At 44.9% G+C, this 26,654-nt stretch overlaps 4 protein-coding genes across 8 annotated transcripts in view; 2 read left to right on the top strand and 2 right to left on the bottom strand.

Moving 5' to 3' along the window:
• Nucleotides 1–910: 910 nt before the first annotated feature.
• agt (angiotensinogen) lies at nt 911–4,151 on the bottom strand. 2 transcript variants are annotated; one of them, XM_088384389.1, is made up of 7 exons: nt 3,988–4,151; nt 2,541–2,967; nt 2,114–2,468; nt 1,917–2,041; nt 1,641–1,789; nt 1,384–1,534; nt 911–1,308 (listed from the first exon to the last, which is right to left on the bottom strand). In XM_088384389.1, the coding sequence occupies exons 2-7, from the start codon at nt 2,955–2,957 to the stop codon at nt 1,132–1,134; spliced, it is 1,374 nt and encodes a 457-aa protein (XP_088240515.1). In that variant the 5' UTR covers nt 2,958–2,967; nt 3,988–4,151; the 3' UTR covers nt 911–1,131. The 2 variants fall into 2 exon arrangements, with proteins under 2 accessions (XP_088240515.1, XP_088240516.1); XM_088384390.1 differs by having other exon boundaries at nt 2,541–2,964; nt 3,988–4,141.
• Nucleotides 4,152–5,441: 1,290 nt separating this feature from the next.
• On the top strand, nt 5,442–8,680 carry cuzd1.1 (CUB and zona pellucida-like domains 1, tandem duplicate 1). Its single transcript, XM_088384394.1, has 17 exons — nt 5,442–5,502; nt 5,578–5,622; nt 5,768–5,863; nt 5,944–5,982; nt 6,052–6,150; nt 6,243–6,281; nt 6,351–6,449; nt 6,542–6,580; nt 6,656–6,754; nt 6,831–6,866; nt 6,942–7,086; nt 7,165–7,379; nt 7,454–7,629; nt 7,700–7,930; nt 8,006–8,166; nt 8,234–8,478; nt 8,549–8,680. Exons 1-17 carry the CDS (start codon nt 5,451–5,453, stop codon nt 8,581–8,583), a joined length of 1,851 nt encoding a protein of 616 aa, XP_088240520.1. The 5' UTR covers nt 5,442–5,450; the 3' UTR covers nt 8,584–8,680.
• A 63-nt stretch (nt 8,681–8,743) lies between these two features.
• ikzf5 (IKAROS family zinc finger 5) overlaps nt 8,744–26,654 on the bottom strand; it is a 77,741-nt gene continuing 59,830 nt past the window's right edge. For 2 of the 4 annotated variants that reach the window (XM_088384396.1, XM_088384398.1), the window contains 3 exons: nt 10,685–10,845; nt 10,396–10,569; nt 8,744–10,315 (listed from right to left, as the gene is read on the bottom strand). In XM_088384396.1, coding sequence (XP_088240522.1) covers nt 9,474–10,315; nt 10,396–10,569; nt 10,685–10,817 — 1,149 coding nt within the window. In that variant the 5' untranslated portion in view covers nt 10,818–10,845 and the 3' untranslated portion in view covers nt 8,744–9,473. Of the gene's footprint in view, nt 10,316–10,395; nt 10,570–10,684; nt 10,846–10,981; nt 11,368–26,654 lie in introns of those variants that run through there. The other 2 variants (XM_088384395.1, XM_088384397.1) reach the window with 2 other exon arrangements.
• Nucleotides 21,898–24,712, top strand: hmx3a (H6 family homeobox 3a). Its single transcript, XM_088384953.1, has 2 exons — nt 21,898–22,594; nt 23,288–24,712. The coding sequence occupies exons 1-2, from the start codon at nt 22,273–22,275 to the stop codon at nt 23,938–23,940; spliced, it is 975 nt and encodes a 324-aa protein (XP_088241079.1). The 5' UTR covers nt 21,898–22,272; the 3' UTR covers nt 23,941–24,712.

Genomic DNA, 26,654 nt, shown 5'->3' with positions numbered 1-26,654 from the left:
ACCCTAACCCTAACCCTAACTGGAATGCACATCACTAGTACAAAAGAGTACGGACGGCCTTGAGTTTCCACGTCGAAATAGCCGACTCTAACACCTAACCCTAAACCCTAACCCTAAACCCTAACCCTAACCCTCAGTTCACGCTAACTCTAACACCTAACCCTAAACCCTAACCCTAACCCTCAGTTCATGCTAACCCTAACCCTAAACCCTAACCCTAACCCTCAGTTCACCCTAACTCTAACACCTAACCCTAAACCCTAACCCTAACCCTAACTGGAATGCACATCACTAGTACAAAAGAGTACGGACGGCCTTGAGTTTCCACGTCGAAATAGCCGACTCTAACACCTAACCCTAAACCCTAACCCTAAACCCTAACCCTCAGTTCACGCTAACCCTAACACCTAACCCTAAACCCTAACCCTAACCCTCAGTTCACCCTAACCCTAAACCCTAACCCTAACCCTCAGTTCACCCTAGCTCTAACACCTAACCCTAACCCTAACTGGAATGCACATCACTAGTACAAAAGAGTACGGACGGCCTTGAGTTTCCACGTCGAAATAGCCGACTCTAACACCTAACCCTAAACCCTAACCCTAACCCTCAGTTCACCCTAACCCTAACCCTAAACCCTAACCCTAACCCTCAGTTAAAAAATCATGGTCAAAGCTTAAATGAAAATGTAAAGTGCCACACCCGCCCTCACCCCCACTTTCTGATTGGCTGTTTGATCTGTGATGTCACCCGTATTATTTGTTCCCTGAGGCCCTGATTTAAAACGGCAAATAACCATGTACAGTTAGGCTTTTTTGAAAAAAAAAAAGTAATTAATTTTTCTCTCTTTCTCTATTTATTTTTAAATGACCATCTTTTTTTGTAAAAATAAAAATGACCAGAGAATAAATTAATACTTAGGGAGCAAACATTTTATTCATCCATCAAACGAAAATAAAGTCTTTAGTTAGAATATACAAGACGAACAACTCTACTGCAAAATACTGTACAGCAATTTGCTGTTATAAGACAAAGATTAAGAGATGAGATGAAAAGTGAGGGATAAAAGTTAAATTTTCACTTTTCAAAGTCACATTTTTGACAGCTGGTGATGTAGCAAGTTTGGTACTTTTACAGTGTGGGGTTGATGATTTTGCCCAACATGAGGATGGCGTTGGACTCTCGCTCCACCACCGAGAAGAAGAAGGGCCGATTGAGAGCCACCTTGACGGCGACGCCCGCCTCCTCGGCCTTGTCCTGGGACACTGCGTCTTCCTCCAACATCTCCAATGACACCTTGTTCACCGCCTGGCGCCGAGAATACAGTCAAAACTTGAAACAAGTGGTTTGGGGGCCCCATATGCTTTTGGTCACTAAGCTCACCTTATCAATGGTGAACTGTTTGGTGTTGGCCAGTTGGCTGAATTGTGCCTGCGAGCCTAGCAGTTCTGCCTCCACTTTTATGTTACGTAAAAGCTCATGCAGGTCGTTCGCAGAAGACAGCGAGAACTTTGGCAGCGACAGCTCCAGCAATCTGTGATGCACCACCAACAACACAGTCATTTAATAGCATGAATAGATAGCACGGACGGAGAGAGGCGGACAGAGAGGTTAAGGTTAGGACAGACAGGCAGACTGACCCCTCCTGGAGGCTGTGGCTCCATGACGACATGACTTCAGTGAGTAGTTTGGCCTCAATGTCGTGTAGGCTGGCGCCCTCTTGTGGCAACACCAGCAACATGTAGGAGCGCTTACTTAAAGACAGCTTCACCACCGTGCAATTCCTGTCCTACACAAAGTACACACATATGTACACTATTATTTTGATATCATCTTTGGATCGTCAGGATTTCAAGTTGGTAGCTAACTAGCCAGACGATTGACCATTTTAAAAAGTTTCTGAATTGTATAAGTACCATATCATTGAAGTAGCTGTACAGGGCTGTGCGGGTCATCATAGGTGTCATCACTGTTGTGGTTTTGTTCACATAAAACTCTTGCAAGGCCGTCTTGTCTGGTTGGAAGGCCGTCCTCCAGTTGCCTGGACAAATAGATGATGTTTGATGGTTCGACACACTACGGGTGTCAATGAAAAGACAAGCAAGTGCCAAACCTTGGAAGTTGAAGAAAGAAAAAAAGAGGAGGTTGGAGTTGACATCCACATCTCTGAAGGCGTCCTTTACTTCTCCGTCGGACGTCTTGTCCACAAAAGTGTTCAACAGCTCGGGCTGGGAGAAGTTCACGCCGCGGATGAAGGACGAGTCCGAGAAGTCCCGAGTGCCTTGGACGACATCAGCCGACAGGTGAACGTGCGGGTGGGTGAAGAGCCACACTTGGGTTCTGATCTCGTCTTTGGGTCCATCGTCCACCAGGGAGTTGATGCTGTGCAGGGTCTTCAAGACCTTGTGTCCGTCCACCAGGGACACGCAGTCGTCTCGGTCGGTGCCGCTGCTCAGGCCCAGGAGAAGCTGCGAGGGAGAAGGGAAAATGTTGAGGAAAAAGTTGGACAACAGCAAGTCAGCCCATTTGGAGGTCCAAACCTGGTAGGAACTAGCCGTCTTCTTGGAGGCCCCCAGGTAGAAGGTGGCCAAGGACCCGTAGGTGTTAACGGGTGACAGCAGCGTGTTAGTGCCCGGCTGCTTCCTGCTTAGTGCCTGGTACATCCTCAAGCCCAACGAGTTGAGCAGCTCGGCCAGCACCACTGTCCTCTGCGTGACGTTCTGCTTCTGTGCATCCTGCTCCGACGGATCCCGGGCGTCGGGCGTCAGGACCTCCATGTCCAGGCGCTCCACGGGAAGTGTCCGCAGGGACTCTGTCGGTTGGGTCTGCAGCGTCTCGCAGCTGACGTTGTCGGCGGCGAAGAGGTGGAAGGGGTGGATGTAGACGCGGTTGGCTCGACCCCCGAGAATGCAGCACCACAGCAGCAGGACCAAGAGAGTGGAGCGGAGACTTTGCATTTTCACTCTTCTTACAAGCAAAAAGAAAGCACAACGTCATGAACACAACATCAGTGGTGGCAAATAATAATAATTAAAAAAAAAGTACAAATACAAAGTTGGACTTCTAATCTTTGGACTGTAAAGTCTGCAAGTCATTGACATTGAAGGGTTGTAATTTCCTATGGATGCCACAAGGTGACGCCAAAGCTGTTGCTGTGATGCTTTTCCCCTGCCTGCACTTCAACATATTTCCTTGGGTCCAAGAAATGATCATTAAAGCAACATTTATTCTAGACAGAAAAAGTTTTTTTTTTTCTGCCGATGACAGCAATTCACTTCATTACAATTGATTTTACTGACCAATTTCTCTTACTGCCCACATCTAAAAACACTCATCAGTACTCTTTCGACCGGGGGGTCCCAATGACACGACATCTGGCTGGTTCTGTTTTTTTTAATCCTCCCACACCATGAGTGGAGACAAGGCGAAGTGATGGATGGAACCTTCTTTGTGCCGCTGCAGCCGCCAGCTGAATGAACGCAGGCATCGCCCTCGGCAACAAGGCCGCTTTGACAATGACTGGTCAGCACCAAACATTTGTATGAGATTTCTTTTAAGGGGGGGGGGGCATTTCATACATGCATTATCTATGTATATACAATTAAGCTGACTTGACTCAAATAGTCCAAGTTTGAAATTCTGCAATCACCAAAAACAAAATCTGATTGGAAAAGAGTGTGATGTTTTTTAGGGGTACATCTGTCAAAACGAATTCAGGCCAATGTTATTTTGCGCACGTAAATGGAGGACTTTACCCAGCTGAGTGTCTGAGCTTAGCAAACAATGCTCTCAGGATGCACGACAGGACATGGCCTTGGTCCCTGATCAATGCGCTTTGACGCCCGCTCGTCAAAACCCGTGACTTCCCGACACATCACATCAAATGTTCACATATGCTCTGACGACAGCACGGATAAACTAGTCCGTTTCAACCGACAGACAAAAACTTTGTACGACCGTGAAAAGCGAGCGAGGTCGACTCCTTACCGTGTCGCAGGCCGCCGGCGAATGAAGCTGCAGCTGCTCGGCCCGTCGGACTTTAAAGCAAGACCACCGTGCCGGTTACTGATTAACAGCCCCCGGCTGACTCACAGCCCGATGGCGATCAATTATGGCGCCCCCGTCCAGCCCTGACTTGTTGACTTGATGATGTAAGTGCATCCTGAAAAGGGGGTCTGAAAGGCCACAATGGGGAGGGAAGAGGCTCCATTCAGCCAAATGTTGCACAGATGTTCCCTCGTCGCGAGTGAATCCTTTTCTTGAAAACAAACATGAACCACGGAGGAGGAAGCAAATGGAAAAGTACCAAATAAATGTTGACTCGCAATGCAAAACAACCTATTTGGCTGGTGTTTGTTGTTCTTTAGCAGTCCTATGACGGGAATGGGCGGCCGGCCAACCGAAGTTCTGGGTTTGACTCACGGCACATACGCTTCACCGGAGACTTGAAATTGATCATCGTTGTGAATGCGAGTGTGAAAAGTTGTTTTGTACCGTGATTGAGCGGCAACCAGTCATGGGCTCATCTTGCCGAGTCAGCACAAACAGTCTCCGGACACCTAATGAGGACAAACAAGGTTCATCGAGGGCATGAAGAAATGTTGGCTCCAATCCTTCGTCTATCCTGAGAAAAGAGCAAATGTTTCTTTACAAGCAGCGAGTATGAAAGGGCCGACATCCGTGAGGCAAAATTCCTTTACACACATATTAAATTTACTTATCATAAATGGGAGCTATTAGGCCATTATTTTTATTCTCTGGGTCAAACACAGCTGGCAGCTTTCTCGCTAATATTTGGTTTTGAGTGGACAATTATAATTTGGAAAATTGTTATTTTAGAAGAGTTACCCAAGTTGGAAACCCTAACCCTAGTTTGAAACCGTAACCCTAATTTTAAACCCTACTTTGAAACCCCAACTCTAGTATGAAACCCTACTTTGAAACCCTAACCATAGTTTGAAATAAGTTCCAAATAAAGATATTTCAAACATGGAATCATTGATTTTGTTCTCCTAGATATAATACCTAATATCATAGAAGTGAATTACTCTCTACCAAAATGACAAAAATGGCATTTAAAAAAAAAACATTGATTCTAATATGGGTCATACTTGACCCACTTGTTAAAAGTTTTAATGCTAGATGGTAACAAAGAGCAGCTTTTGCAGCTGGCGTTTGCCATCATCACTCACCATCAACATGTCAGAGTTGATTAATTGTGTTTGGTGATTATCAGCACTTCCCCAAAGGTCTCATGCCCGTCAAAGCGGACAAGCAAGTGGCATAAAGTCAACTCCGGCCTCTTTATGACGGCGCGCAGGTGTGTGGTTCTCATGCCAAACAAAAACCGTGTGACATTTGGATTATTTATGACTGGTGAAATTATTATATAAAGTGCCGTGTGGTTCTGGAGAGGCAGGTTGGAAGGTGAACTCAAAGAGTCGCTCACAATGTGGACCTTCTCGATTGTTTGCAGCGTCGTCATCCTGCACGGCGTGCGAGGTATTGCTTGTTTGGCCGTGGGAAATTGTTTCAGCTGACGGACTGAATACTTCTTTGGTTTTCTTTCCTAATCAGGTGACGGGGGCTTGACTAACGCCCCGTTGTACATGACTACTGACGGTATGTTGGAGTAGATTCCATTTGGACGATACCAGCTCAGCAATTCAGATTTTATGATGAGTTGCTTCAACTTGATCAAAGTTACCTAATATCAGTCACTCCAGTTTTTGGAATTTCGTGCTATTCCTCCCATTGTATTCTCCAGGCTCTTCGTGCCGCTACAACTGCGGCAGTCACCTGGGAAGCTGTTCCTGCTCCAGTTCTTGCCACTACTACAGCAACTGTTGTCATGACTACAACCGTAAGTTTTGGTACCTAAAGCTACCGTACATTTTGGCGTCCAGTGTTGTCCTTGCATCGAGTGCGTTAAAACTCTTTCAGGTTACTGCGACAGAACGACTCCGCCAGCATGGACCACAGGTACTTTGTGGACATAATAATCAGTGGCTCCAGGAAATTCCCTGTTATTCCTGTCATTGTATTGTGCAGGCCAGCCTTCGTGCCGCTACAACTGCGGCAGTCACCTGGGAAGCTGTTCCTGCTCCAGTTCTTGCCAGTACTACGGCAACTGTTGTCGTGACTACAACCGTAAGTTTTGGTACCTAAAGCACTTATTCCTGCTGCCGTACATTTGGGCATCCAGTGTTGTCCTTGCATCGAGTGCGTTAAAACTCTTTCAGGTTACTGCGGCAGAACGACTCCGCCAGCATGGACCACAGGTACTTTGTGGACATAATAATCAGTGGCTCCAGGAAATTCTGTGTTATTCCTGTCACTGTATTGTGCAGGCCAGCCTTCGTGCCGCTACAACTGCGGCAGTCACCTGGGAAGCTGTTCCTGCTCCAGTTCTTGCCAGTACTACGGCAACTGTTGTCGTGACTACAACCGTAAGTTTTGGTACCTAAAGCAATTATTCCTGCTGCCGTACATTTTGGCGTCCAGTGTTGTCCTTGCATCGAGTGCGTTCAAACTCTTTCAGGTTACTGCGACAGAACGACTCCGCCAGCATGGACCACAGGTACTTTGTGGACCTAATAATCAGTGGCTCCAGTTTTTGGAAATTCCATGTTATTCCTGTCATTGTATTGTGCAGCCCAGCCTTCGTGCCGCTACAACTGCGGCAGTCACCTGGGAAGCTGTTCCTGTTCCAGTTCTTGCCAGTACTACGGCAATTGTTGCCCTGACTACTACTGTGAGCATGGAAAGAAAAACATCCTCATATATAAAAAGTACTACGGCAACTGCGTCTTTTTTTTTTTTTTAAACAGCCCACTGCTACGCCACAACGGACATGCCAGGCACAGGTAGGATCTTCTGCGTGAACACCAGCCAGCCTCACGTTAACACAAGAAGCTCAACAAATAAATGTTGACTTTCAGAGGGACCTTGCGGAGGTTCTATGTTTGGCTCAGGTACCTTTTCCAGTCCCGGACACCCTGACTACTACCACGACAACGCCTACTGTGTGTGGCACCTCAGATCTTTGCATGACCAAAGAGTCTTGCTGGAATTCTCATACTTGCAGTGCGTGAATATTTTGAATTATGGCAAAATCAAACGGCTCAACTACTTGTCTGAGGTCATTTTTGAACTTGTGGACAGGTTGGATAGCTGCTGCAGTTGCGACTACATTTCAGTCTACGACGGTCCTTCTGAGAACTCACGACTTTTGGGGAAAGTGTGCGACAACAACAACGACAGCCTTAATGTTTTCTACTCCACCTCCAACTACATGACGGTAGTTTTCCGAAGCGACAGATCAGTGGTCGGTAGAGGATTCCGTGCGGACTTCACGAGCGCTCTCCCGCAGGACTCAGGTGGAAGGAAGAGTAGAAAATGGACCCATCGGCGTGAGAGTTTGCTTTGGCAACCATTTGTTTTCATTCACTAGGTAAAGTCAATTGCTCCCAGGATAACATGAACATCGCGATTGGACGGAAGTACTTGAACTCACTGGGCTACGACGGCCACAGTCTCTACGTCAACGACCAGAACTGCAGACCCCAAGTTTTTGCAAAAGAGGTGGTCTTCAGTTTCCACGTCAATAGATGTGGCACCAGTCGAAAGGTAGACGGCACATCCGCCAGAGGGTGATGGCGGACAACCTGTGAGTAAAACATACAAATAAATATTTCAGTTTGAGAACGGAAGAGTGGTGTACCAAAACGTGGTGCGCGGCTACACGTCGAGCAGCGGTGACATCACGCGCAAAGCTAACTTGAAAATCGACGTGGTGTGTCGGATGGATCAATACTCGGTGGCGCAGATTATGTACCTGGCGCAGAATCACGACAACACCAGCATCACGGGCACAGGAACATTCAACACCTCCATGGACTTCTACACCAGCAGCAACTTCTATTACAAGGTAGGAAAAACCATGTGACTTTTATGGAAGCTGAAATCCACACAGGCAACTAACCTTGATGTTCTCCTCTACCAGGTGACCGAATCCCCGTACAAGGTTTCCCTCAACCAGGACCTCTACATCCAGGTGGACCTGAGGAGCAGCAGTGAACGCTATCTGGATATTTTCCTTGACACCTGCCTTGCCTCGCCGTCCGAAAACTTCCACGGGACAGTCTACTACCTGGTCCGCAATGGGTAAGAAGAACAACCTTTGTGAGGGAGCACAGGAACTTTCCATCCACATGGTTCTATTCTCATTCAGGTGTCCCATCGATAACACCTACCAGTCGTTGGTGAGTGGCAGCAGCCGCTACGCTCGTTTCTCCTTCAAGGCCTTCCAGTTCCTTCGGAACGCTGAGCAGGTTTACATCCAGTGCAAGGTCCTCATGTGTCAAAGCAATGACTGGAATTCCCGTTGCCGCCGCGGCTGCCTCAACCGCAGGACCAGAGACGTTGGCGCCAAACACGAGAGCCGGATTCTGGTCCTGGGTCCCATCCAACTCATGGGTATGTAGCACTTGAGTCTGATGAACGAAAAGTGGCGACATTATCCATGCTGGTCTCTTCTTCTCCTTAGAACCTGACAAAAAGTATGAGGGATCAGCAAATTAGGATGTCGTTTAACGAGATCATCTCCACTCATCATTTTCATAATCAGGAATGAAACTGAAATATACTCACCGGTGATTAAAAGCTGCAAGAAAGACAACGTCTGACTTTTCTTTACGCTTACACTCCACAGTTGGCAACGGTGATTTGAATTAAAAAACACTTTTAGTGACGACATAAGGCATTATTCTCACCTTGTGCTGCTCGGCACGCAGGCAACAAGTCACAACTGTACACGCGTTGCTTGGCAACAGACAATAGTGTCCACACATTGGACAAACTTGCTAATGGACAACACACACTAATTCTTGGAAGAAAAAAACCATCAACCACTTGGAATAAATATAGGTAAATATTTCATGAAAAAAAAAAGCACCGAGCAAATACATTTAGGGAATCGCTTATCCCCGAGGTTGTAAGGCCATGGGGATACACTTCATAAAGTGACTTCAGACAATGGGAAAAAAGCTTCCGTGTTGTGTTACGTTTCCTGGCGAGATGTGTTCAGGAACTACATTGCACAAAAAGATCAAATAGTCGCTTAAAATCCAGTTGCCGCCTCAACAGCGGCTGACTAGCTAGTAAAAAAACTGCCACGGCAGTCAGATAGCGTCATCTTGCGGTGTGGCTGGAATCGACTCCTAAAGGTCATAGCAGCATCGGTGAAGGAGGATTTTGGCTAAATGAAGGAGATACTTGAGATTTGTTGCTATTTCACGCATTAAAGTCAACATGTCAGGCACTGCAAAGAAATACTGGCATCATTTCCACATCACGTCGCTCGGATACATCTGAATGCGGACATCTTCCTGGAAGCCTAAATGCTACATCAAGGCCAGGGGAGAAAACAAACAATAAATAAAGATCCTACAATGTGCTTCACTTCAAATTGGTCACTTGTGCTGTCCACGAGCAAAGTGGCAGGCAAAGTCGTACTTGCTCCTGCACTTGTGGCCGCAGATGTTGCACTGGAACGGGTTCTCGTAGCCGTGGCAACCCATGTGGATGGTGTAGAGGATGTTGTCGGGGAAGAAGACGTCGCAGTGCTGGCAGTGATGCGGCTGGGGGGACCGCGGGGGGGCCCGTTGGCCAGGCGTGCCGGGCTGGCTGCTGGTGGCGCTGGTGCGCCCGCTGAAGGGTCCCCCCGCCGGGCTGCAGTTGCTGAGCTGAGAAGGGGCTCGCCGTTCGGGGCTGATCGGTGACGAGGACGAGCGCTGGATCAGGAGCGGCTTCTCGTCCGCGACAGATTCGGCTCCTGGGGACGCGGGGGGCTGGCGCGAAGAAGGGAGGCTGACGCACTGGCCAGCCAGGGCGGACAGCTGGTTGAGGGGGTTGTCCATGATCAGGTTGGAACGAAGGCGGCTTTGAAGCTCCTCCTTGCCGTCCTCGTAGGCCTCGTCTTCACGGTAGCACTCTTCCGCGTCGCAGGCCGGGGGTGTCGTCGCCGAAGAGGAGCACGAGGCGATGAGGAGGCGGCGGCCGTAGCTGAGCGAGCTGCTTTTTTTCTGCAGCGCGCTCAGCAACTTCTTGTGCGAGAGCGAGCGTGCGTCTTTCTTGGGGACCACTTTGTGGCGCCGGCGCCGGTGATGCGACAGGTTGCTGCGGTCGCCGCAGCGGAAGGAGCACAGCTCGCACTTGTACGGCTTCTCGCCCGTGTGCGAGCGCATGTGGGCCTCCAGGTGGCGCTCGTAGGCTGAGGCGAACGGGCACAGGTGGCAGCGGTGAGGTTTCTCTCCTATTGGATAGAGACAAATATTCACTTAGAAATATTTGTAAAAAAAAAAGTTTCTATATGCAATCCTACTGATTCAATACCCGTGTGCATTCGAATGTGCTCAACGAGTCTAGCTGTGCCCCGAGTGGCGTAGTTGCAGTACAGGCACTTGAGTTTGCCATCAGAGGTTCTTTCAAAACCATCCATCAACATCCCTGAGCCGTCCTCCAGGGAAATGTCCACCGCTGGGTGATCCAGCCCATTCTGACTGCAATCTGCACATGGAGGAGTATACAGTTATTATTGGGCTCAAGCCCCCGCAATTTGCAAAGGTTCAATGTTACACAATCAATCATCACCAGCTTGACTTTTGAGAAGCGCCAAGGTTACCTGCCGGTAGTTCATCAGCCTCCTTGACGCCGCTGACAGAGCCCGATATCATGTTGACATGCTGGGTCTGCTGGCTCAAATACTCCTGGAAGTCCTTCACGAAGTCCAGCGTGTCTGGCTTTTCCTCGCCCATTGAAAGCAAGGCACGGAGAAATCCGACACTGCAACATTTTCAAAAGAATAGACCATTTGTTGTACTTCCGGGAGGCAGGAAAGTGAGTGACTGCAGCTGATGTGGACCGAAAACGACAAAAGCCTATCAGTTCAATACATGCTCCTGCGAGTTTATATACTTACATCCGTTCTGATTTACTTGTTTGAAAATCCCAGACCGGTAATGACAAAGAAATGTGAGCACATGCAGCGTGTTGCGTGTCCAGTCGGTGCGTGTTACACACCCCTTTTCATCGCCGCCATGTTGACATCTCAGGTAAATACGCTACATTTACAGCTAACGTTAGCATGTGGCTAAAACGAGCACCTTTTTGTCAGCGCAGGTGCCGGTTTCTTCTTGACAACGTCATTGTCGCCTTTCTTTCTTGCGTACGGGCGAATTCTGTTAACACGTCCCCGCTGTATGTACGCGCTGAATTATCCCACGCGAAGAGCCGAAGATGCTAAATCAAAACATTGCCACTGGTGAAGGGGTGAAAGTTCACCAGGTTGTGCTACAGGGAAAATGGTCCGACCGCCTCACAAACGGACCTCAAAGAATCTTTCCGACTACCAATCCAGATTCATTGAAATTAAAATGTCAAAGCAGTTCCATTTCAGGAAAAAAAAAAAGCCCAAAAATCCGAAAGTGTTATTATTATTTTTTTGCATTAGTTAGGAAACTGTCAGGTCAAAGGCACCGTGCGTCGCCCTTGACGTAAACAACAGCACTCAAGCATTTGGCCCAATTATTTCATTATTTCATAAGGCATAGGTTACATTGCCCTCTACTGGTAAAAAGAAAGACTGCAGTGGATTAAAAACAATGTTTTAAAAACTTGATACGCAGAACACTTTTTATGAAATGTTTGCATCACTAATTAAAGAAAAAAAACTTAAAAATCATTGGATTAATATTTTCATGCAACTCCGGCGAGACCTTTGATTATTGTTTATTTAAACCAGGGGTGTCAAACTTGTTTTATTTTGTAATCATAGCTTCTTTCGGAGGGCCATTATGACTGTCAACCAAAATAAATGTATGAGCACCTCATATTATATACAGTAAAAGCTACAAAACAAACTGACGAATAACTCCTTTACAAATCAGATGAGTAAAAACTGGTCAAATATATATTTTTTTAATTATTAAAAGTGAAGATAATTTGCAATTCTAGTAATGACACACGAATTTGATGCACAATTTGTCTTCGCGGGCCACATAAAATGATGTGGCGGGCCGTATCAGGCCCCCGGGCCTTGAGTTTGACACCTGTGATTTAACCCTACATCATATTTGAAATCTCATTCCCCGGTCGCCCAACTAATTAGCTAACTGACCCATTCACATCCATCATGACACGAGACACTTTTAACATGTATCGCGTGTAATTAGGCGCAAGTGGCAAACGAGGCACAACACTTTCAAAAAGCAATCGTCTCATTTATGTTTCATCGCCGTCAATAATTCAACGTCACGGAAGAAGAAGAAGATCGTGTTGCTCTATTAATGTCAAAGTTAAAGGACAACCTGCCGAGGAGAAGATGACAAATGGGCTCAAGTGGAGTGAGAGCATTGTATCACTTTACTGCATTACAAGAGGCCAAGTGTATTACAGTACTACATAACAGTAATGTAAACCTGCCACCTTTAAATTGTGTAACATGAGCAGATAATGCATCCGCTTATAATGTTTTAGAGTAGAACAGCTGTGATTGCTTCGGATGTAAACGTGTCTATCCAGAGGCAAAGAATTAACCAAACATTAAATAAATAACTTATTTACATGTGGTTACAACAAGTGAACACAAGATGGCGCACATGTGTTTATGATGAACCATCGGTTTCTATGAGTACTCCATCCCCAGTGTGCAAATAAGCTCTTTGGCAGCAACATGATCAATATTGATCAATGATAGTTCACACTTCACCAAAATGCACATCCACGTGCTCGCGGGAGACATTTTAGCAGCCAATTAGCATCAGCTCCCAAAAGCCTGTCCGCACTTAAGTTATTTTATTGCAATTTAATTATGCGCTGGTTTTCCAGCGGGCCCCAAATCTTGTTGAATAATTTACATGGAGACAAAATGATTTGTTAGCGCGAAGAGACGGAACATGCTCTAATTTGGTTCGATATGCAATATACACCGTACTGCTGGATTTGTACTGAAACCTTCAAAGTCAAACACGGTTTGCGCTGTGATGCTAGTCGAGCCGTTTGATTTGCAGGCTTTGTAATTGTTCATCCCTATTCTGTGCCTCAAATAGGAATTAAATTGGGAGAAGTGTCCTCCTCAAGGTGCAACATTTTTTTTTTTTTGCTCATTGGAAGATTATCCATGTGTAAAAGCTTTTTAATCCCACACAAGTGCAGCCATAGTAACGGCGGACAGGCGAAAAAGGTGAAGGGGGATTAGACGGGGGACTGTTTCTTTCTTGGGAGTCTCCACGTGGAGCATTTGAAAAAGAGCAGAGTGTGTTTGTGTGTGAGAATAAAGACTGGGAGACTATATGAAGCTTTTCTTTCCTCTCACCACTTAATTTCCTCGCAGGCGCGCCTCGCCGTTTTGTCATGAATGTAATTGGCGCCTTTGATGAGCAGGCTATTATCTGGATCGCACTTTACATGGGCAAACAAGATTGCCCCCTCCGTCCACCTCCAGCTCCCATTTAACTGGGCAACGCTGCCCCCTCCTCTCGTCTTCCCCAATTATGCAGGGAACAAGTGGCTTTTCATAAAGCCGGCGTGCCTCCCTTGATTGGCGGGCCTTGCCGCCCGCCACATGTGGACAAAGGAACAGATTAGATGTGATATAGGCGCAGCAAAAAACCCAATTTCCTTGATTAATTTCCTGAGTGTCTCACAGAAGAGGGTCCCCTCCCCGAAAGACAAACTTTTATCTCTTGATGGATGTGGCGACTCAATGGACAGACGGACATTTTATTGACCTTAGTTTGACCACAGCTGTCTGGTCCTTAAGGCGTCCGTGAGGATGAGAAAAATGTTCCACTTGAGTAAAGCGACGTGCGCTTATTTTTCCTTGTAAAAAATCGAGGACTGACTGACTGACTGACTGACTGACTGACACAAAGACTGGCATTTGATAAAAGCAGCGGCGAATAGATATGATGGGATTTTATGAGGCATTGCGCAATAAAGCCCCGACATTGTTCTTGTGACTGCCTTATTACACTTTTCAAGCACCACTTGTCAAACAAACACACACACACACACAAGCAGGAGCAATTCTTTCCAATATGGCTGAAAAATCTGCAACAATCAAGTGTAGTATCACAGGTGACAAATTGTACAATTATTCCTCATAGATTCTTAAAATGAATTTATAGCCTTTTCTTCCAGTCTATTTTTTGTGTAAAGCGGTTCCCAGTGATGGATTGCTAATCAATTCATTTGATTATTAGCGCAGCATAATTTTTCACAAGTTGGCAGTTAGTGGTTAGCACGTCTGCATTGCAGATATGAGAAGAGCTAATTTTTTCCTCACTATTTGTGACTGCAATTTAATATGCTTTTTTTTTTTCGTTTGTGAATGTGAGGTTTTTTTTTGTGCACCACTTCTAACCCAAAATCATCTGAGCTTGCCCGCCGCAAGAAAATGGATGGATGGATCCATCCAAGTCTTGATGGATGCCCTTTTTGTGTCTGCCCGACTGCAAAAGCTTTATGCCGACACAAACAGGTCGCCATCTGGAACCAGTCAAAGCGTTTATAAAAAAAAAAAGAATTGGCCGATATTTTTTATCCAGGTGGCATTTCGGGAGTATTTATACGACACCCCGGCAACCAAAAGCGCCAGCTACAAATAAAGAAGATGGCATCGTCGCTATTGACCGCTCAGCCACTCGAAATGAAGTGTCCAGTGGTGAGTTATCGTGGTCAAACGTCATTTGTACTGCCGCAAAAGTGGCGTCATTTTTCCCCTCCATCCTCTCGTCGTGACCGCCCCCTAACGCTCGCCACTCAGTGGCTGTAGCTCATCATCCGGACTGATGCGTGTGAACGCGCAATTGCCCTAATGGCGTCGTTTCACTCGCACCCTCAAGCAAGAATATATATTTTTTTATATATATTTCGTACCGCACTTAGCGTTTGATTAAACTGAAATATTTCACATCATATTAGATGAATGCCCGTAATTACCACGCAAAAGATTTTGAACATATTGAACACAGTGGGGCTAATGCGAGTTAAAGTTTGAGATTAATGAGCCCTCCGTTCTCCCGAGATTATTGATCAAACACAATCTGAGTTGAAATGATTTCCCAGGCTTTCCCCCGCTGTAATATTAGCAATGTATCAACATCACCACACAAAAATGGTCTCGTGTCCTTGGAGCGGCCACAATGTAAGCTGTAAATGAGCGCCGTTGACGGTATGGATCCGTTCAAGTCCGTCCGCGGCATCGTATGAAATTCATCAAACATCAAACTTGCTTGTTTACAGTCAATTTATGAGCTGGGTTGTCTGGCCCTCCTGCAGGCATCGTTAGCCAGATGATGATGGGAGCTACTCAGGCCATAATGGAAGGGTTGACTGACCCTTGACCCCTCCACCATCGATCCACTAGCCGCATCCAGCTGGGCCTCCCCAAACCCAGTCAGCTGGAGAGGTGTTTAAAAGCAAACGCCCCGCTGCACGTCCGCTCGGCTACACGCTCATTAATTACATCATTTACCTGTGACAGTGATAAACCTGCCCGGCCACGCCGCACTTTATTAGGCTCTTTGTACAAGTCCTGCATCGAAAGTATCTTTAAAAACGCACAGCTTCCACTTTCTGGGCTGAGCAAACATAAACACAAAAAATTGCTGAGATTTTTTTAGCTTAAATTGACACAATATTGACTTCAACGCAAAAATTATGATCCGATCTAGAGCACGTCGATCTGAACAGCCGTTAAAAAACCTTTTGGAAAGTTTCCAACCTGTTTGGATTTTTCTACAAGATTTATTTCAGACGGCAGCAATCCTGGTGTACCCCACACAACTGTACCGAGACCACTACAGTTTCGTTCACTATCTATAATCTTCTAATGCATTAGAGCTTAAGCCTATTTGACATGTTTGGGGAACACATATGAAATAGCGACTTGAAAATAGTTCACATTTTGTGGGTGCCAATTCACAGACTCATTCTTGGCCCGACTTTGGTACCATCAGCGAGTCTATCATGCTGAAATGAAGCCTTCTACCGGGCTTTCAGCGCGCCTCTCCCAGCACTTCTTCTCTCCCAACACAATAAAGGCCAAAGCACGCCTTTCCCGCTCCAGACCGCAATTCAATCTAGGCTCAATTGCAAAGGCTGACCCGTGGACATCGAGAATATGTCTTTGGCTTTAAGGCTTTGGCGAATGGATCTACAGCAGGTCACGGGGGAAGAAATAAGCAGCCGTTGTAAGTAAGCGGGAAATAGTTTTTCATAAATAACCCAATGACGGCAGGCTTTCTAATGGCGCCAGGGGGCGCGTAAAGTCCTACGTCGCGGGTTTCGGCCCTATCAAAGGAAAATAGAAAGCCAAATGTGGAGCGGAGATGATGGAGGACTTCCACACGCTGGTCGGTTAGCACTACTGTAGATGGGCGCTAACATTGCTAGCCTGCGTGAGAAGAATGCCTCTTCTTCGTATCGAGTCAATTGGTCAATAACTGCCACGTCCCATTGTTAATTTCAAAACATAAAAATAAGCAATTAATACTTTTAAGGCATACAGTTTTGTTTCAATTGATTTTTGTAAAAGAGTGGAAATAGTCTTCTTGGCCCGGTCATAAAATATTTGATTGGTCATTTTGGTGATACATCTGCTCTCTTTGATTATTTATATATGTGTGACGGATATGATCGTACGAGAGTGACGTAAAGTCCCCTTGAGTCAGAATCGGTTATTTATTGCTATTAAATGGTTAATTTTCCCGCGTGGCCCGCGGCTCTTTAAGGACATTAAGATGTGAGGAAGATAGAACTGTCACCGCTCTGCTCTCCATGCTTGATTTATTAAGAAAGCAATTTTGAAAGACCCCTTTAAGCTTTCGTGCTGGTCTCTATCCCGCTATCTGGTTTTTTCTTAGTCAAATAGGAAAGAACCTAAGAAACAGTTTGTAAAAGAAAACACTAAAAAAACGTGAATGTCAATTATATCCCAATTAGACCAACAAGTGAATGAAGAACAATGCTAGTTTGACAATTAGCAAATCTTTTAGCTTTTATAAAATGTAAAGACACATTTAACATATGAAGGCTAAACAAGGCGGGCTTGTTTATTGTCATATATGTGTCTGTGTAATCAAGTGTGTGCGCTAGCCTCTGTCGCCCGAGGCCCGGTTTCGCTCTGACAGCTGCCGGGGTCGAGAGACGAGCCGTCGCGCGGCTAAACAGATGGAGACAACGCAGCAAACAAACGCCAATTACGTCTGTCACGGTGAAGGCGGGGGGGCACTTGACACCCGCCGACCAAAACAATAGGCTTGCTCGTGTTCTGTCTACAGGGAAGACACGAGTCACGGGCTTAGAGAGGAAAGCCTGTGCCAAGTCTGTTGAGTCATTACCAAAGAGCAACTCTTGTTGATTGAAAAATATTTAAAATGATCCTCTGTTGACAAAAAAAATAACAAATATTTGGTTGTGATGTCATTTCCTGAAAAATATTTACAATTATTGTTGACAAATAATGGTTTGGTTGAGATGTCATTTTCTGATGGGCTTAGTGACAAATTTTGAATTTGCAATTGGACCGCCAATAATCCATGAACAAAACCTAGAACACTTGAATTCACTTGAGTCTTGAATTCAAGACCCCATTCAGGGAAAAGGCCAAAAGTTAAAATCTGCAGATTACAAGACTCGTGCGTAGTCCCGCAATGGATTCCGCTTCACATCATTTCCAATTGTTAGTCGCTTACTTATCTTAAAATCAATGGCGTGTTTCAAGTGATATTAGACTAACAAGTTCATTTTTTTTCTCCCCCGCCCAACTCTGCTTTTTGGTTGAGTAGCTCACCCCGGTCACATTTGATATTGTTAAGTGGCTTTCAATAGCTCCCTCGATTTCACACTTTCCAAATGACCCGCGATAATCAGGTCATTAAAATGAGCCCATTCGGGCCGCACATGTGCCACACTTCCAGCTCGGCCCTCATCTGAATCGCAAATCAGCTCTTCAAGTGCCGTCTCAAACTGACGGATATAAAAAAAGAAATTTTTTTTTTTCATTTTCAGATTAGCCTCGCGGTCGTAGAAAGCAGTAAAGATAGCAACTGTGCCAAAAGGGTGAAAAGATCCTGTCCAAAGTGCCATTACTTGCGTGAGAGTACTCGATTTTCTTAATTCATCCCTTAGGAGCGGATAAGTCTATCAATCTGTTCAATTGGAAAGCCATTAGGTGGCCTGCTTTATGTGTTTCAAGCTGTTAACTAGAGGCTGATTGATTGTTGTTCCTCTGATGGGATATGCTGATCTAATCTCACTGTGTGCACGCTTGCAATAAATTACACAATTCATTTCCCCCATTTAGTGGAGGGGGGGGCACTGCACCTCCGGGCATGCCGACGCTCTGCAGGCAAAAGAGCAGCCGGCCTATTTTATGGCGCCATTTTGCCAGCCAGCCATCAGCCGGCCCAGCCTTTCCCTTCCTGCGCCCTCCACCCCTCGGAAAAATCGAAGCATAATCAAGGTGTATGTTTAGAAAATTTATTGTTATAATTTCCCTTCATAATCTCTTCCATTTTCCCGCCGCCTCCGCCGCCACATAGATCATCATCTAAAAAGAGAGAACGGCTCGCAGTTTAAAATTTATCGGTCTTTGATTCTCAATTATACGTGTTTATGGCTTCATCTGTCTTGGCTGACTTCAACCTTTTCCATTATGGCGGAATATTATTTGTACAGAATCCATTAAATTCACAAGGCGCGGCTCTAATGGCGGGGCAGCGGGAAAAGTTTGGGAAAGGTTGGCTTGGGCAACTGTGGAGCTGTTATGACACCAGAAATTGCTTTATTGATGGCACGCTCGTCCGCCTGCCCGTTTGAACGCTTCTTGATTAGATCTCAGTGCCGTGCTGATCCGAACATTTTTTTTTTGCGCCTATTTATTGGCATGACACAAGCGAGCGAGATGGCGGAAAAATCTTCAAAAACAGATGAAATTGAATTTTTTGAGGCCGTTTCCGCGGGAAGTAATCGGATTTCCTGCTATCGAGCCGAAGCGGTTTTTTAGCCCGCCGAGACATCGAGCGCTTTCGACTGGCCGGCGTGAGACGCCGAGCTAAAAGCTAATCGGGCCGTAATTCAAGATTCGCTCGGCCACTCGCCAATCGATCGGCGCAAAATCCCAATTAAAGCGCGCCGGGTCAGCGGAGGGCCACCAATTCCTTTACAAGTTAAATGCAATACTTGAATCGAAGCAATCTCGGCGTGGCCTTCACGGGTTTAATGGCTCGTCCCGATAGGAGCGGCCAGTTAAAAGTGCAAGAAGGACAAAGGGGGCACGTGGCGTTTTGCAATCGATGTCGCAGCCACTGCGGAAGCGGCCATTTTTGTCAACTTCACTGATTGTCGACAAGACCACAGAGACATCCAAGCTTGTCCGTGATATGGATGGACCTGTTAAAATAAGCTGTCATTATTTGAAGAGATAAAAAAAAAAAAAGCTTTGGGAGCTGCCGGAACAAATGTTGTAACTCTTGTTTTGGGGACTACAAACGTGTTTATTTATTTGTATCTTTTTTTTGTCTTTTTCATATTTTCTGGCTTCAAACATAATGTCAGCCTGGCTCACCTGTTGCGAGAAAACAACAAAAATACTAATAAAATTTAAAATGTATAAATATGTACATATGTTAAAAATGTATAGTAATTGGAGTCCTACTTTAGCAAAACATCTTTAAGACCTTTTATGAATTTTAAAAATAAGAATAAGTGTATTCACAAAAAGTCTACAAACATTTTGGTCTTTTCTGCTATGAAGCAACTTATATTTTCCTTTTTTAGGACAAAACATAAATCACATCATGTTTTCCTTTTGATGCATTTGAATACTTTCTGCGCCAGTCCTACTAAAGCGCTCCACTCATATTGTTCCATTATAAGAACATCATACTCCCCCGTTTTTTTTTTTTTCTCCTTCTCAAGCTCAGGCCACATTTTTCCCCCATCACCCACAGGAGGAATTCTCACAAGATATCAAAACAAAAATCTATATTTAATATGGGGGCAATTACACTGCGAAGTTGGCTGCACGCGGCCGTTGTCAGCCAAGCGCGTGTTTTTCATCAAACAGGTCATTAGAGTGTGATGGATGTAAACCTATAAAGTATCTAAACTGGAGCTTTTAACAAAGCGCCGGCAACACTATCATTTCTCTAATAGAACCTGCTGACCGTGTCATTCGCCGCTGCCATTTGTCATTTTTTTCTCCCCACCTCTCTGCCAAATAATCAATATCTGGCCGCTTTGAAATAAATAAAATCAAAAGTCACGCTAACCTACCTGAGGAGCAACAAAAATAGACTTATGGAGCAGGAGCCGGAGGGCCGCCTGCTCGACGCCGATGCAGCGCACGCCTTTGGAATCAATGCAGCTATCTGAGAGAGGCCAGAATTATTTTCGACTATTCACACAGTGCAGCGGATTTTAACTTTTAGCCTCAGTGGATTTTCTTGTGCCATCAAGACAAAATCCAAAAGAAAGATACAATTGAAATTAATTGTTAATCCTAAAGTAGCAGTCAAAATAGTAATATTTGTCATTCTTTACAGAGGATAAAGAATATTATCCTGTGAGTATTGTTATATATTCTACAATCTACAAGTGTTGCTCCACCGTTTGTGTTCAAATAACAATATCGTCTGTGTTAGACAACAAAGCTATTCATTAACCCATCTGCGGCGTTTTTTTTTTTCCATTGTTAACATTAAGCTAAACAGATTTGTAGCTATGCTATTGCTCCTTTGAGTTTCAGGTCAATTTTCAATAACATCTATATAAATCCTGTAAATGCATATTATTACCATTCCATGACTTCAACTTATACAATTTGTAAAGCAAACATCCCTCTCTCTTTTTTACTACTACTGTATTTTTTTTTAATCTAGTTATTCTATTACTGAGCTCCACGTCCACAACTGACAATTCCCCTTTTCAGCCCACAGAGGGCGCTGTCTCATCGCTCTTCCCCATCCACCTCATCCACTCGTGCTTTTTTTCCTCTTTTTTTTTTTTTTAAACAAGTCAATTAATATCAATGAGCGAATATTCATAGCACATTTACAACAACGAGCCCCAATCCGACGAATGAATTAAGCACATCGATTGGAAAGGAATAAATGACCGTGTAACCTTGAAAGTGGCCCTCACTCTAGTTAAAAAAAAAAAAAAAAATCAATGGATTATTAATATGAATCTAATCGGCCTTTAGTGCAACTCAGTAAAAGTGGGTGGCCATTTTTTTTATTAGTACAATCTCAACTATTTTAAGGACGAGTAGCATAATCTACAGTATTTTACTTACATTAAATTGTTATTTTAATTCAAATTCATAAGTTCTAATATTTTTTTAGCATATTACTCACTGTTGCACTTAATGAAAATACAGCATTTGAGCGGTTGGGTGAATTAAAATTAAGTGTCCACTAACCAGTCACACATACAGGAACACCTGCACCATATTCTGCCTTTACAAACAACAACAATAAAACCTAAACAAAAAATATACAGCACTTTTTTAAATTCATGTTTTTGTTATTACTGTTGTATTTTTAACATTTTTACCCTCTTGTAAGGTAACATTTCTCATTTAAGCCACCATAATAGTGAAGTTAACGCCTCTCTGCCAATTGCCAATCAAAACGGATCATTATCATTCTAAAGAATGCACACTGTGGATGGTTCCGCTGTACCTAATGAAGTGACCAGTGAGTGTTTTGCGTTGAGCTGTAAACCTCTTTCCATGTTGGCGTTAACAGCCTGCTGCTCATTTGCTGCCTAACGGGACTTTATGAGAGCAATAACAGGGGGGGACACACACGCGCGCCGCGTGCACGCGCACGTATGCACGCACACCCTGCAGCCAAAGAGGGGAGGATGTCCTCTCTCTCTCTCCCTCCCTCTTTCTCTCCTCCCTCCTCAAAGTCTCTGCCTTAATCCCATTTGCCATTGTGCGAGCGCAATCGCCTGTACTTTCCGCATTTAACTTGGATGACATTTTTATTTTGTCATTAGCATCACGCGCCTCTGCACAGCGGCTCGCAGTTCGGCGTTCGAGCCCCGGGATGATCCATCTGGCACGCCTGCGCACGCTCCCGCTACCCCCGCACCACCTTCCGTCTCTCTAGTTTGATTTCACCGCCAAGCAAAAGCAAAGCAATACAAAAAAAACAAAAACAAAAACGAGACAACACAAAACAAGCCTCTGCCGCCATGCCCGAGACCACGCAGGAGGCTCCGGCCAAAGACTCGCCCTTCTTCATCAAGAACCTGCTCAACTGCGACAGCAAGCCGCCCAGCAAGCCCAAGCTACCGCCGCCGCTGCTGCTGCATTCGTCGACGGCGCTGGCGGCCCAGCGGGCGGCCCTAGAGGCTGCCGGAGGCTTCTCCCTGTCGCAGATGGCCGACTTCGGCTTCCCTCGATTCGAGCTGCCGGCGCAGCGCTTCACTCTGCCCGCACACTACCTGGAGCGCACCTCGGCCTGGTGGTACCCCTACGCGCTCAACTCCTCCGCGCACATCCACAGAAGTGAAGGTAAGAAGACCGAAGGGAAGATTACATAAAATAGAAAAGATTAGATAAAATAGATAAGAGGTATTCAAAATATGATTACATCAATTCCTATATTTGTTCTATATTCAGGGTAATTCAGCTTCAAGTAATCAGAAAATGTAAAATTGGCACAACTAGACTGTTGCTGTTTAACGTTTTTTTTTTTTTTATGTTTTCCCAAAAAGTTGAAAAAATATATATACAAGGCAATGCGATTTAGGAGCGTGTTCATACAGTGTAAAAATATATATTGCAAACGCTATTTTGAAATTGAAAAGTGGACCTCCATCAGAACATTGCTGCATTATCATACTGCTAATATTAATAAGTTGGTGATAATGAAACGCGTCTGCTTGGGCCACCTGCCTTGAGCGTCTGTTTTTGGGTTGAAAGGTGTCGGCAAAGGCATTTTGGGGGACGAGTTTTTATATCAGGATGATTAAAATATTTGCTAAGATTAATAGCGAATTGAATAAAAGGTTATTTGGCTCCCTAATAAGAATATAATTTGCAGCCATTGTGTGTTTCGGACTGCGTGTTTATCTGCCTCCATCACTTGGTGATTAAAGTCTTGTTTGTACAGTAATTAAATCTATAAAATGTGATCTAAATGATGTATATATTTAAAAAAAAACTTCCCGGCATTAACTCCGCCGTGACTATTCCCGCATGCAGCCGCTGCAGAGAAGCTGCCAACCAGGGACTCGTCCCCGACCTCGGGCACGGACCGGGACTCTCCGGAGCTGCTGCTCAAGTCCGAACCTGAGACCAAAGACGACAACGACGACGACGACGAGCGCGCGGCCAGTAAAAGCGGCGACGAGATCATCCTGGAGGAAAGCGACTCAGACGAGGCCAAGAAGGACGAGCTGGACGACTGGAAGAAGCGCGACGACGACGGCGGCGGTGGCGACAAGAAGCCGTGCCGCAAGAAGAAGACCCGCACTGTGTTCTCTCGCAGCCAAGTCTTCCAGCTGGAGTCCACTTTCGACATGAAGCGCTACCTGAGCAGCTCGGAGCGCGCCGGCCTGGCCGCTTCGCTGCACCTGACCGAGACGCAGGTGAAGATCTGGTTCCAAAACCGGCGCAACAAGTGGAAGCGGCAGCTGGCGGCCGAGCTGGAGGCGGCCAACCTGAGCCACGCCGCGGCGCAGAGGATCGTGCGGGTGCCCATCCTCTACCACGAGAACTCGGCGGCGGCGGAGGGCGCAGCGGGCGCCGCCCCGCCCAGCGTGCCCGCCAGTCAGCCGCTGCTCACCTTCCCGCACCCGGGCGTCTACTACTCGCACCCCATCGTCACCTCCGTGCCGCTCCTCAGACCCGTGTGAAAGAAAAAAAAAAAAACCGAGGATAAAAAAACAAAAACTATTTTTATACTCGATAAAGAAACACGCAAGAAAAACACTGAAAGGCCTGCAGGGACCTCTAAGGGTTTACATGTGATCCGACAATTCAACCACATTATTATTATGATTATTATTATTATTATTCTCATCATCTCAGGAGTACCTGCTTACACTGCCTAAAGAGTGTCTATTTTTTTATTTCTTCAATATTTAGTTGTTGTTTAGAGTCCGAAATAAGTCTTGTTCATAAAACACTACTTTTTTTTTCGTTTGTTCTCATCATGTGCAATACATCATTTCAAACAATAATATTTTGTACATTTGACTTGATTTGTTCTGACAAAGAGCTCGTGACGGGTGACAATCAAGACACTCCCAACTGTACATGACTGTGATTGTTGATTTGTGTCATTAGGGTTAGTTTTTAATTTTGATGTATAAAGTTGTAAATGTATATATTTAATTAACAATGAGACTGGCGATTTTTGTTTTGTTTCTTTGTACAGAAAAAACACATCGTTTCTTTTGATATTGTACTGATGAACCACGTGGTGAAATAAATGGAAGATATTCCCTTATATATATCTCCCCCATTATTTTTCATTTCCACATTGCTGCGCTAGGGATGTTTTATTATAATTCCCTTCAATTTTTCATAATGGGCAGGTGGAGTGTAGAAAAAAACATTTTGCATATTAAGGTCCCTTCAATTAGATGCGTAATTACCACCATATTGTCAAAATAATCGCCTATAATGTAGTCACAAGAGAGGGCATTACTGTGTGTGTGTGTGTGTGTGTGCGTGTGTGTGTGTATTGACTGTGTTGCACATCTTCGTTTATTCAGCAGAACATCTTAATTCTTAACAAATAAAAATAGATAAAAAACTATATTCATATTAGACCGATTTTATTGTTATTATTATTATTGGAATGATTCCAACCACATTTGCAGTTGATGATGAAACGCAAAAATGTTGAAGAGCATGTCTAATATTTCAAAGTATATAAGAGATGAATTATTGAGCTGCTACTTTGTAACACACATGATCCTACAAGTGTCATCGGACACTTGATGCCACGAAACAGCAGCCAACGAACTCCTTGTATGCGCGCGTGCGTGGTACGTGCGCGTGTGTATATGTGAATAATTTAAGAAACTCATGAAATTCAGGACGAAAACATTCATAATGTTATTTTATCTTGCAATTTAATTTATTCTATTTCAAAGAAAATAATTTTATATTTTACTGCAGTTTGTTTTTTTATGCAACACAGTTACTTTCATATTCAATCAGCCAGCCATGCCGACTTAGCTTTTTTAAAATGAATTTAACAATATTCTTATTAATGCAAATAAGCATTTCATCGCGTTTTAATTATCCAACTTTTTATTTTAATTGAACTATTCTTAAATAAGTAATCCAAAACAGAAATTCCGACTATAGCTATATTGACCAACTATATAAAACAATAATCATAATTCTATAAAAGGCCACCATACGGTATAGTCAATGAATCGACGTGCAGACGCGAAATGTTGCACTGTCCCTTTAAGATGAAGATGGCGTGCTTGCGTGTCATACTTCAACTCAAGTATTGTCCATTTGGCGTGGACATCTGTAGACTGCAACCTATTAATGACCCCACTAATAATGCTCCAAACGACTCAGTCTGCCGCGCATGATGACCTCATCAACAGACAATATGCTCCCTCCGATCCGATCGTCGCCATCATCATCGCTATCGATGTGCACCTTTAGCACGCACGCCACGCACACTCCGCAAATGAATGGATTAAAGAGCCCGCATTATTCCTTTCCTCTGGCGCGCGTGCACACACGGAGGGCAACGCCTATCGACCGTCCACGTCTGCATGCATGCATGCGTGCACATTGCGGGCGTTATGTCAGACCAGCGGGCGCAACTCTGCCTGATGATGACCTTGATGTGGGCGCATAAATTGGAAATAAAATTACCACTCAATAATCCCCCCCCCCCCCCACACACACACACACTCACACAAAAATCCTATTAATGTACTTAATCGGACATTTGGGGGGAATTTAAGTCGTATTGATAATTTTTAGGGCAGCCAAAGCTTTTGTTGGAGAGATGTTTGCAATTATGTTGGCTGTAAAGTCAACATATTCTTGTTGAAATGAAGTTGATGCGATTTATTACATTAATGCAAACTACACATCTGAATTCACCATCGCGAAAATGTCAGACGTTGTCAGTATTTTGCCTCAAACATACGTGCGTAATTGCGAACGCCACGTGGATTTACGCACAAAAATCAGAGGTGATTTTTCCCTTCTTCTCCGCGCACGCTCATTATAAACATATAGCGGGTGCGCGCGCGCGCACGCGGCCTTGTTTGCACCCAACTCGCCACGTGATGGAAGGCGAACATCCGATTTTCATCAAGGTTCCATTAAGTGAAACATAGGTTGCGAGGTCGCGTCTGATTGGAACAGTTTAAATTTTAATTGTGTTTTTAATTTGACATATAGTTGCCGTGAAGAATGACATCGGCGCGCCGCAGGGAGGGAGGGAGGGAGGAAGGCGTGGAGCGGGTTGGGCGGGGGGGGGTATAGAGGAGGCGTTTGGCGGTCGATTTTCTTAATTTCTCCCCTAGGAATTGATGAGTCTATCAGGGCAGTAGATTGGAAAGCCATTAAAAGTCAATGGTTA

This window comes from Syngnathus floridae, chromosome 9, assembly GCF_059516105.1.
Source record: "Syngnathus floridae isolate MCC-2025c chromosome 9, RoL_Sflo_1.0, whole genome shotgun sequence".
Classification (NCBI taxonomy): domain Eukaryota; kingdom Metazoa; phylum Chordata; class Actinopteri; order Syngnathiformes; family Syngnathidae; genus Syngnathus; species Syngnathus floridae.
Note: the sequence above shows the minus strand (reverse complement) of the source record. Positions and strands in the feature narration are given on the sequence as shown.